At 32.5% G+C, this 13,009-nt stretch overlaps 2 protein-coding genes across 2 annotated transcripts; both read left to right on the top strand.

The window, feature by feature from the left end:
* Positions 1 to 2,380: 2,380 nt before the first annotated feature.
* On the top strand, positions 2,381 to 5,346 carry LOC145164473 (uncharacterized). The gene is made up of 6 exons (XM_079083185.1): positions 2,381 to 2,411; positions 2,497 to 3,252; positions 3,530 to 3,687; positions 3,999 to 4,270; positions 4,514 to 4,596; positions 5,156 to 5,346. Exons 1-6 carry the CDS (start codon positions 2,381 to 2,383, stop codon positions 5,344 to 5,346), a joined length of 1,491 nt encoding a protein of 496 aa, XP_078939311.1.
* Positions 5,347 to 5,700: 354 nt separating this feature from the next.
* On the top strand, positions 5,701 to 6,105 carry LOC145164472 (uncharacterized). Its single transcript, XM_079083184.1, has one exon. It carries the CDS (start codon positions 5,701 to 5,703, stop codon positions 6,103 to 6,105), a length of 405 nt encoding a protein of 134 aa, XP_078939310.1.
* Positions 6,106 to 13,009: the final 6,904 nt, after the last annotated feature.

Here is a 13,009-nt window from a genome sequence, read left to right as displayed (position 1 = left end):
GGACCAAAATGCTCTTTCTCGATAATATGACCCTGTCCACTATTCCAGAAAACATGTTCTTAACAAAATATGTCATTGGAATGAAATTCAATTACATTCCCTTGTATTTTTTCTGTTTGTTTAAGGGATACAAACTTCCATGTCTTTATGGTGGGAAAATTAAATTCCTCATCTAATGGAATTTTGTGATGTAATGAGGTGGCATCAAGTAAAATGAAAGACCTTGTACTTTAAATATTTTTTATTTAATCAGATTGAAACCAATATTTTCCTCTTAAAGGTCATTGTTCTTAACCGGTAATCACATGATTTGCAAAATAACTCATCATTAACTTAATAATCACATGATTTGCAAAATAACTCATCATTAACTCAAAATGCTTTGCTAACCTGATGTAGAAAATCACGTATTAGACTGTGATGATGTAGGGATTTGGAACACGATGCTGTAAACTCGATCTTTGAAGAAATAGTGATAACTGACGAATTGGAATGTAGTTATACATAATTTATAAAAAGATATTTTGGAAAGGATATCAAAGTTTGATTTGAAAATATACAGTATTCAAAATATTAGTTGTGAATGAAAGGGATTGCCGTGAATATCAAAGGGATTGCTGAAATTTGTGTTTGAAATATAGGAAAGTTTATTTTTGAATGTAATACATTTTTAATACATTCATTGATTTCTTACCGGACACTTTAATGATATATTAGTTTTTCTCTAAATATCTTTAAAATGTAGTAAATATTTATATTGGTGGATTAATAAAAAAGCCAAAAAACAACAATTTGCCGAATGGAATTAAAGAAAATTGAAAAAATAGAGAAAATGCCATGTGGCATATTGAATAAGGTGATGACATTTGGTAGAAATATTTTTATTTGTTAGGTAGGATAAATCCCTTATATATCATTTCCGATTATATCTTACAATTATTTTTTATATTTTTCTTATTATATGTTAACTTATAATTATTTGTATCTGTAGTATAACTTACATATTTTATATTCTTTTACAGTGATTTCTAATATAAATACTAATATTTAAACACCATCATCAAGCGAGTTTGTCAATATTGACGGTAACAATGAAAATGTCTGCCTAACTTTGTCATGTGGATATCAACAAACACGTGTTCAATCTACTTCAAATATTTATGTCAGCAGTCCATTGTCGAACAATGCTAAAGACAAACGAAAAGAAAGTAAAATTTATTTGGATATAAGAAGATCGAATCACATTCCACCGTACCAATCGGTATATGATATATATCATCTTACCTATTTAATTTTATCCATATAAAATTATTCTAAATATTGTAGAAATATATTATGTTATTATATTTGTTTCTTTATTGTTCCCAAATTAATACATATTTATATGAACTTATCTTTTATTAATAGGTGATATTGGTCGTGATCAATAACGTTTTCAATATGCTTTTAATTTTACTACAAGAACTCCGTTGTCCAACATTTCCAATGGTATGATTTTGTTTACATTTAGCTTACTGTTTGTTATTATATATGGTACACATATAATAATATGTATTCACTTTTTAAACTTTTTTATATTTTTTTATTTATTTACCTTAAAAATTTAATACTAATTGTCATACTTTCAATGTTAGTAAATGCACAATATTCTATCCTGGGGACATGAGAGCTACGAATTCATCTTCAGTCATGAGAGCTACGAATTCATCTTCAGTTACTCGAGCTTCTTCCAGCAATTTATCATGCAGATAAATAAATAAAAAAAAGGAAGATTTCAAATATATCTCGAATACCCTTTTTGGACCTAACATCAGATGAAGATTTACGTGATCAACAAATCCGTCAACAATTGATTTCAGGTGTCGCAAAAGTAAACTATTAATTATTATTTATACTCCCCCTTTATTTTTAAAATATTACTAATTGCAACATTAATTTATTTCAATGTTTTACAAATATTTTTATTAAACAGATTATTTGGACCATGGGGACCAAACTTTTGTGTGTGCGATGTGTCATGCACAATTATGGACGTATGAAGCCCTTAAAGGCAACACTTCTGGAAAGAAAACTTCTTATTCCATGTGTTGTGGTAACAGAAAGGTCGAGCTTCCTGAATCAAAACAAGCTCCAACAAATTATCAAAATCACTTTCGTTATGTTGATCCAAAAGGAAAACATTTCATGAAGAACATTCCTTGAATCAATTCGATTTTTTCCTTTACTTTAATGGGTGGAAAAGTTGATTCTTCCATTAATAGAGATAATGCTCCATATGTTTTCGGACTTAGCGGTCAAAATTACCATTGTTTGGGAAGTCTTCTACCTATAGATGGATCCAAACCAAAGTTTTCGCAACTATACATATATGATACTGAAAATGAAGTTTCAAATAGACAACACGCTTTCAGGTATATCTTTATTATTTTTTTTTATAAACCATTACTTTTATAATGTTGATATAATGATTTAGTTGCTAAATTTTACATATAACAGTTGTTGTTAACAGTAGACAAAAAGAAGGGTGCACATCAACTTCTCATTCTCTTGATATCGAAATCATTAGCTTTTTGAAGGTCATGTTGGATTCAACCAATGAGCTGGTTAAGTGTTATAGAATGGCCAGAGATTGTTTTGATGAAAATTCTCCTATAGATCTAAAGTTACGTCTTATAGGAAGAAGGCAACAAGATGGAAGGACATATAACTTACCTACTGCTTCTGAGGTTGTTGCTTTAATTGTTGGTGACATTGGTGATGCAATTGATAATAGAGATATCATCGTAAAAACTAAATCAGGAATTCTACAACGTATAAACGAATTACATCCTTCTTACCTTGCTCTTCAGTACCCACTACTCTTTCCATATGGAGATGATGGATATAGATTTGACATACCTCACACGGATGTTGATCATTCAACTAATACCAAACGTCGTTACTGTACAATGAGAGAATTCTTTGCTTATAGAATTCAAGACAAAGTTAATGTTTTTTCATTAATTCTTAATTCAAGAAGGCTTTTTCAACAATTTCTGGTTGATGCTTATACGATGATTGAAACTGAGAGACTATATTACATACGCAATCAGTCAAACGTTCTTAGGTGCGAATCTTATGAAACTTTAAGAAGTGTACAAATTCATGGTAATATTGATATTTCCAAAGTCGGAAAACGTCTTATCTTGCCTTCTTCTTTTACGGGTGGTACACGCTACATGATGCAAAACTATTTAGATGTCATGTCACTTTGTAAGTGGTTTGGATACGTAGATTTTTCATAAGCATAACATGCAATCCAAAGTGGCCTGAAATTAAAAGGTTTCTTGCTGACACCAGCTTAATCCCGAAGATAGGCACGATATCCTTTCTAGATTATTCAAAATTAAGTTGGATTCTTTGATTAAAGACTTAAAGAAGAAGCGGTTATTGGGTTTGGTCCAAGCAGGCACCTAATATTACAATAATAGTTTTATAATTATGTTTTTTATTATCTTATAATATTATATTTATTTAAATCATTTTACAGTTGTTTATACGGTGGAGTTTCAAAAGCGCGGTCTGCCTCACACACATATATGTTTATTCATGCACTCTGATTACAAACTCCCTACTGTTGAACATATTGATCGAGTTATTTCGGCTGAAATTCCAAACAAAGACGATGATCCAGAATTGTATGCACTTGTTAGTGAGTTCATGATGCATGGTCTATGTGGTTCTAATAATCCTAAATGTCCATGCATGAGTGAAAACAAGTGTTCAAAAAACTTCCCGAAGCCATTCTTGGAGAATACTTTCGTTGATTCAAATGGTTATCCTATATATATATGAGACGTAATGATGAATCTTTTATAGAAAAGGCGGGTGTTAAGTTAGTCAATAGAAGCGTTGTTCCATATCACAAAACCCTTTTGAAAAGATATCAAGCTCACATTAATGTTGAGTGGTGTAATCAAGTGGCTTCCATCAAATATTTGTTTAAATATATTAACAAGGGTCCTGATCGGGCTACTGTTGAAGTTGTACAAAACAGCAACGGAGGTGATAATGATGATGCTCCAGTTGATGAAATAAAGAACTACTATGACTGTAGGTATTTGTCTGCATGTGAAGCTTCGTTATTTGGATTTGATGTTCATTACAAATATCCTTCTGTTGTAAGGCTTCCGTTCCATCTTCCTGGAAAACAAAATGTTGTATACGGAGCAGATGATGATATTGAACAAACAATCTATTTCTTCTTTGATGTTCTTATCTTGGATGAGCTGTAATGAACAACCTAAGGATGCACGAAAACTTTCTTATGTTGAATTTCCTACAAAATTTGTATGGAAACAAGAATATCATTGTTGGGAGCCAAGAAAAAAGGGTTTTGTATTGGGAGGATTCACACAGTTTAACCTAATCTCGGTGAAGCATATTTTTTGAGAATTCTTTTAAATAAAGTCAAAGGTCCGAAATCATTTGCAGATATTCGTACGATTAATGAACAAGTATTTCCTACTTTTAGAGATGCACGTTATGCTCTTGGACTTTTAGAAGATGATAGAGAATATATTGATGTCATCGAGGAAGCAAGTCATTCAGGGTCTGGTTATTATTTATGGTTTCTATTTGCAACTATGCTAAAGTCTAATAGTTTATCTAAACCATGTTATGTTTGGGAAAATACTTGGCAATACTTATCCGATGGAATACTCTACAATCAACGAATGAGATTAAAGTCTCCAGGTATTATTATTTTTGTCATTCCTTACATTTTATACATTACTTATATATTTTTCAAATGCTAATTATATTATTATTTGAAATTTTTATGTTTTTTATAAATATTTTAAAGTTTTTTTATACACATTATTTTCATTATGTGATAATTGTGTATATTTATCTTTTAATAATTAACTCTGCAATTGTACAACTTTATCCGTTAATGACGATCAGCTTAAAAACTTGACGCTATATGAGATTGAAAAAATTCTACTCAAAAACAGTTCAAGCCTTAAAGATTTTGTTCGGATGCCTTACCCTGATCATGATTCGGTATCTTCTTCAAACAACCGTTTGATTACTGAGGAGTTAGATTTTGATACGAACAGTCTACAAAAAGAATCTAATCAACTACTTGATTCATTAACAATTGAATAACGATCAGTTTTTGATGAAATCATGACAAATGTTAAACAGAAAAAAGGAGGTGTGTTTTTTGTTTATGGCTATGGAGGTACTGGTAAAACTTTTTTTTGGAAGACTTTATCTGCATCTATAAGATCTAAAGGTGATATCATTTTAAATGTTGCTTCAAGTGGTATTGCTTCATTGCTATTAACCGGAAGTAGAACATAATACTCACGCTTTATAATTCCTCTAAATCTTACTGAGGATTCCTTTTGTTTTTTTTCACCAAATAGTGATGTAGCCGAATTGTTAAAAAAACATCATTGATTATATGGGACGAGGCACCTATGATTCATAAGCATGCATTTGAAGCCTTAGATCGTTCTTTGAAAATTTTATTGAGTTGTGATCTTCGTAGCAACTCAAAATTGTCGTTTTGAGGAAAAACAATTGTCTTTGGAGGCGATTTTAGACAAATTCTACCGGTTGTTCCTAATGGAAGCAGACAAGACATTGTGAATACTTCTTTAAGTTCCTCTTATATTTGGTCAAGTTGCAAAGTCTTAACATTAACAAAAAAACATGAGGTTAAGTGTTCTCACATCTGATATTCAAGAAACGACGACTTTTAAAAAATGGATTTTGGATATAGGAGAAGGAAAAGTTGGTGGTTTGAATGATGGCGAGACAATTATTGATATTCCTACTGATCTTCTCATTGTTAATTTAGTTGATCCTATTGGTTCATTAATTGGATTTGTCTATCCTTCTATTGTTGAAAATGCCAAGAATCCGATTTATTTTCAAGAAAGAGCGATCTTTGCACCGAAGAATGAAGTCGTTCAAGAGATTAACGGGCGTTTGTTAAAATTATTTCTAGGAGATCCACAGGAGTATTTAAGTTCAAATAGTCTTTTTCACGCAGATTTTGTTCATGATGAAGTTGATGAAACTTTATACTCTCCTGATTGTTCTAAATGGTCTTAGACCTTCAGGTATGCCAATTTATAAGTTGGTGTTAAAAGTCGGTGTTACGGTTATGTTACTAAGGAATATTGATCAGAAATGCGGATTGTGCAATGGCACGAGGCTACTGTTGGATTAATGTCTAAGTCCATAACTATATTTGGTATGTACTTGACCCGACCCGGCATGGTCCATTTGGGTTGCACTTCACCGGCACAATTTATATGGATAGTCTTTTGAGAATAGTATATTTATGATTTATATTAATATATTATAAGTTCTAATATATTAATATGGAATCATATTATTTAATTAGTATTGATCAAGAATTAATTTAGAATTAATTAAGTGATCAAAAAGAACTAATTAAATATGGACTCTTATATATATGGAATGGGCCAAGTTCATATAGGTTGGGCTAAGCTTTCATGGATGGTCCATGGAGCTTTTAACCCATGGATCCTATGTAAATGAAAGGTCATGGGTATTAGGGTTTACATGGATGTAACCCTAATCCTCCATAATATATAAAGGGGTCCTTGGCTCACAAAATTGGCACAAGTGTGTGAAAATAAGAGTGGGCCGATTTTAGTGTGCATACATATTCTCTCAAGTTATTCCAAGGTGTTTTGGTGATTTGTGATTCCATTTGAGGCTTCCACACTATTGGGGTTAAGCTCTTAAAGCTTGAAGACATCAAGCTACATCAAAAGGTATGTCATCTAACTAGAACTTTATAGTATAGGTGCTTAATAATATGCTAGTTAGGATGAAACCTTGGAATAGTTAATATTTGCATGTATAATAGAGAAAACATAGATCCAAGGTTTATAGGGTTGCATGTACACCATAGTAGTGTTAGAATGCTCAAAACCCAACAGTGGTATCAGAGCCATGGGTTGTTTTCTGTTATATTGATGCAAATGTTTTATTTTCAAGTTGAAAAAAAAAGGAAAAAAAAACATGACGTTTGTCAAATTTTAAGATAATTACTTGTTTTGTGAAAAACGAATTATTTGTAAAATTTGAATCATTTGTTATATGAGTTGAATTAGGTCAAATTTAGTAAAAGATAAAATGATATGATTATTTTATTAGTTTTAAAAGTTTGATCTAAATGTTTTAAGGAGTTACATATTTTGTCATAAAATTTTGGAGCTCAAAAGTTTTTTTTAAAGTTGTGATCTTAAGGGTTTTTGAAACTTCCATAAGTTATGGATATGAAAGTTTTTTTTAAAAAAAAAAATTTGATTCAAAGTTTTTATGGAGTTACAAAATTTGGTGTTAATGTTTTAAAGAATTCCATAACTTGTTCTTAAGTTATGGAACATGGAAAGTTTCATCATAAAACACCATTAATTCCATAAGTTATGGAATCCAAAGGTTTTCAAGAATTACAAAACTTGCCCTCAAGTTTTGGAATTTGAGAAAAGTTTTTTATGAAAAAAAGAATTGAATTCTAAAACTCTTGGGTTCATAACTTAAACAATTAATTAAATGGTTTTAATTTTGAGTTTAATAATTGGAATTATGATGTTTTGTTGAATAGTTCAAATTAACACTTATGGACTTTATTAATAGTTAATTAAAGCGTTTAATTAAAAGAGTATTATTAAATCCATAAATATATGGTTTGAGTTTAATTAAATTAAAAGTCCAGTTTAATTAATAGATTAAACCACCAAGTATTTTAAATATCTAAAATACACCCTTATACTATTATAATATTAAAAGTTTTAATATATTATATGTATAAGAGCAAGTCGTCTTACCATTAGTAGGCCTCATTCACGAAGCCGGTCTATAAGGGGGGTATAAGGTTACTGCCTATAAAATGGCAGTTTAATGGGTGTCCACTCTCACTCACCGCTTCCTTGACCGGTGGAGGGTCGTTTGCCGAACAGGTAGGACAAGGACTATAATTCTCCCTTCATTATAAGTATAATGATAAATACTAAGTAACTAAACACTTATAAATTCCCAATCTTAGTTACTTAGGAAAATGTGAATAAGGTGCTAATCCATGAAATTACACTTTGCACTTTGTTTAAGCTGTTAGTGGAACGTGTGTGGTTAACCGGCACACTAACCTGGACTTAACAAGGTAGACAAAGGGTAACTTAATGTTTATCATAGTATCGTTGGAGCGTGTGTGGTTAACCGGCACATCGATTGAGGGGTAAATATTAAGGGTACCAAGTATATTTGCATGGTTACTTCACACCTTGTTTTGTGATCCTCGGCATCCCAGTCACAAAACCTGAAGGGCACACTCGAGATTGAAACATGCCATTGAAAAGTTCAATGAATCTCAAAAGAATCTAGGAGTTTCAAAACCAATTAAAACCTAATAATACATTTCGTTTATCTTGGTGGAAATTGGTGAATCGTCATTCACCTACCTTCAAATATTTTATAGCTTGGATTACGGCATCCCTCCTCCAAGTTATAAAATAGTTTGTTGGGTCCTAGCCTCAATATATCATATTGGGTGTTATATTAAGGACTTAAATCAACTTTACGTGAATTTCTCCCATTGTTGATTTCTGGTTTAGACAACAATGATCTTCCCAAACCAAGCTTTCCTAATGAATATGACTTCCCGAGTTTGGCTCATGGAAGTCATACTTCTCTTCCTCCACCTCCTCCAATTATTCTCCCTAACCCACAAGTTCAAGGTCACTCAAGCCCTAATGGCAAGCAAGGTCTATGTGTGATCACATCTTAGAGATGAAGTCACATATTGACAAGCCGGGAGAGTTGGGTGTCAAAGTCTTGAGAAAGTTGGATGTTCAATCACTTTCTAAGTCACATAGTGAGTTCCTTTGGGACTACTATGAAACAGACTATGACATGAACCTTAATGATCATATCTATTTTCTTGGTGCTGCTGAATCATCAATGATTTGGAACGATAGTAAAGCAAATTTGATTAGAAGATCAACTTCCCAAAAACTTTATGGACAGTGACAATGGTGACACTGGAAATCCAGAAAAAGCATTCTCTTCCCAATGGAAAGGGATTGGCCATAGTCAACCCGGTTGACCAAATGGTAAAGAGAAAGGCTAAGTCTGAGATAGTCCCATTACCAAAGGGTCCATATGTTTATTTTGCCAAAGGAAGGGGCGTTGATTGCAAAGCTGCCAAATTTACCTAAGGATGTTAAAGTCAATAAGTTTGACTCTACATCAGGTAGAGCCCATTATCTAACTCTGTTAAGTTCTATTCTGAGATCCTCATTACATGATGTGACTGGGTCACATGTTGATGTTTTAAGAATCAAAGAATAGAGAGAAATCTTAAAGGAAGTATATGCTGATTCTGATCGCGAAGGTGGATTTCGATCGCATCAGAATTTTGAGCAGTTGCTTAAGAAGTTATGATATATTGCTAAGGAATAGATAACAACAATTTTCCATGTGGATTGTAAGGATAAGTTTTTCCGCAAAGTTTTAAAATAAAAGAAAATTGTTTAATTTTATTTATTTGAAGTATCCTTACAATGACATTTGTGGAAAATTGTTGCTTATATGATTCCACTGACAGCAATATTGGAAAATGGATTTGATTCTTTCATTTGTGGTAGTGTCTAAATTTATCAAATCAGGAAAGTTCCTCATCACCCAAGTTTCAATTGGACCGAAACTTGGAATCATGAAAGTTGAATAGTATGATGAATGAGAACTTTCAAGCATTGGAAAATCAAGACTAATTACTTGTTCACATGGATGTGTGAGTCAAGTGAAGGACTAAAGGGATCGAGTACACATTCTTGTGCACTGGTCATGTCCACCACAAAGCTCGTTAAGACTATTTGATTTACTAAAGTTTAGTAAATATGGTTATACTTACAAGTTTAAGTATAATTCTGAAACATTGGAAAAGTCTCAATGTATGGCAGAACGAATGGGAAGAATCAAATTAGGCAGAAAGATAAAAGTTTCTCAAATCTGAAAAGATGGGAGAGTACTTTAGTATCATGTTTGTGATCATCTTAATGATTTAGAAATCATATCACAATTAGTCCTCTAAAGGTCATCTTAGTGCATTCTTATGACTAAGAAGAGGAGTCGTGAATTGTTGAAATGGTTAGATCAGGAAGATGAGTCATACTTCGTTCCAAAACAATTCTTAGAGTCATACTCCAAGATTGTAACTTGAGTGATATATCTTAAAGAAAGGTTTAAAACTCTTGTCAAATGTAAGAGTAAAAGTGTCCTACTCTTGTACATTTGAAATTGGCAAGTTGTGATGTTTTGGATAAAACAAAGACCAACTAAGGCCAATTGTGTGAAGTGTTTGTCTTAATAAAGAATCCGCACTATCTCTTGAATATTTGGCAAGATAGTCTTATATGTCAAGAGGATAGTGGGAGTCTTAAAGATCCTAAAAAGAATTTCAAGAACTAATCAAGAATAAAACCTGAGGTTCTGCACTAGCACACGACTTGAGGTTTATAACCTATCGTGTTGACATATTCTGTGCCCATTCCAGTTAAAGTTGGCTTTGCATAGGAGTTCTGAAAGTTCTCAATTGGTTGCATAACAACTTGGAAGCAATGGCAGGCCCTGTACTGCCAGGTGGCAAGAAGTTAAGATTGCATAAGTTCAGTCCATATGAGTTTGGATTTGTCATTATCCTTGTCTTATGACTATGGTTTTGACGATTCACATGGATAAGAACACATACACCATAAAATCTAAGGGTCATAAGGTTTCTCTCCGATTCATGAAAATGATGGTGAGGAAACACTTCCACCAAGTAGATTTGAAGTAGATGGCAAAAGGTCTAAACAATTGAGACTATGATTACGGCATCCCTTTTCATAGTTCTGAAATTGTTTAGACACACATGCATGCTATCTAAGGAAATGTGTATGATTTTGATAAAGTTTTATCAAAGCATCTCGTATCAGAAATCTGAACTTTGGTAAGAAAGTCAATAAAGTATTGATTTCTAGAAGTCCAGCTGATTTCTGAGTACATGTCAAAGCTAGTGGGAGCATAAGTGTTATGCTAATAATCATCATGTTAGTGGGAGCATGATAATTATTGTTAGTGTTGCAAGTTAGCAATGTTAATTATAGAAAACAAAAGTTTCAATTCGTGAGGCTGCAGGGATTGAAAAAGTTGTTTTGCTATAATTAAGGGAGAGGATATACTTCATTTCAGTTCTAAAGGCTTAGATTGAGACCTTAATCATCTTTAGTAAATAATATATATATGAATTTCATGTTGGATTAGTTCAACTTAAGGAAATTCTATATATTGCGTTCTCAAAATTCGATTATGATTACGACATCCCTCTTCATAGTCAAATTTTGAAAACATGGCAAATAAAAATATTGTAGCAAAAGACTGGTCTAGAATCATGTCTTTATGTGAGACATCATGAATCGTGTACCATTTGCTTTGGGTACAGGATCGATTGCATGTGCTATAATATTTGTCATTTCTAAATTTTTCCAAATGCCCAGAGGCATTAAGAAGGGAAAAGGTCTAGAATTGGATATGACTAAAATGATTAAGCAATTGTCGAGGACAATCTGAGGTTTACCAAAGATTGGTTGCTCAGGGACAGTTGGAAGTATAATGCTAATTTTGTAAGGACCATATTGACATATTCTGAAAAGAGGCATCTCTTATTCAGAAGTGATAGTCAAAATGAGAATATGGAGTTGTCTCCATAGGTGGAAGTTATCTGTGTAAGATTAGAAAACTTAATGCAAGAAGCATGTCCAAAGCAATGTACTTTGAATATGAGACTTAGTTTCCATAGAGTTGATCTCCATTGGAATACCTTATAATGACTGTTGACAAGTCTTTGTGACTTTGTACATATTCATTACAGGAGGGTCAGTGCATATAAGTTTAAAATCTAAACAGATTTCGATAAATGATAGGAATTTGAAATTCTCACATTTTTCGATAAGGATTTGGGAGTGTGAAATTAGAATCATTGAAATTATGTTCAATTGGTTTATTTCACAAAGTAAGGATCATAGACAAACATAGAGTGCATACTTGGTGTATGGCAAAGCTATTGTTTAAGAAAAACATAGTGTACATGCTTGGAGCATGGGACAACTAGTGTTTTTAATTCAAGTATAAAGTTGATAAAACCGAAACAATGAATAATGAGTAATCAGTATGGTGATAAATAAAAGTGTTTATTTATATTCATAGGGTTTGATACCATATTTGATTCATTTATTCTTGTGTTTCACTTTGCATGTTTTGACTTCCAGAATAACTAAGTCGCTCTTCCTGAATGATTAAGTTATTCAAACCATCCACAGTCGGTCATATGTTGGAAGTAGATATGAATCAAGACTGTCATGGGTTGGTTTGTAGAGGTCCAAGTTGGTGGACAAAGTGGTGCTACAACACTCATGAGTGCTCATAAGTTCTGAATATCGGATTCAACCCGCGCTCATTTGAATCACTTCATGGATTTTATCACGAGTGATCATGAGACGATAATATCTTATATTCTTCAAACCTAGAGATATGAGTTGTTACTATGAGTTGGTTATACATTGATTGCACGAAAACGCATTTGGTAACTCGATGTTATAAAACGTGCCTTTGTGTATGATTCAACAAGTAGTAGAACAAGCCATATGAGTCGAAGTTTATCCATTCCTTTTACCTTCGGGATAAAAGCGATATCTGTGGGCCCCTCGATGATTTAGCGATGACACATGTGAGTGCTTGGCCAAGCCAGGACTGATTTGATTTGTTCAATCAGTCAGTCATCATAAATCGAAAATCGGGAAACAACAAATGGACAGAGAGAATGATTATAATCCATGTCTCAGTCCATATGATATCTAGAATGGAGGAATATATGATCCCTTATCTAATGGACAAGTCATTGACAAGGTCAGAGTTCGACAGCGGCTTTAAGAGCTACGATTGCCAG

This window comes from Lactuca virosa, chromosome 3, assembly GCF_052849685.1.
Source record: "Lactuca virosa cultivar CGN04683 chromosome 3, Lactuca_virosa_CGN04683_v6, whole genome shotgun sequence".
NCBI classification, from domain to species: Eukaryota; Viridiplantae; Streptophyta; class Magnoliopsida; order Asterales; family Asteraceae; genus Lactuca; species Lactuca virosa.
This window is presented reverse-complemented; position numbering and strand designations above follow the sequence as displayed.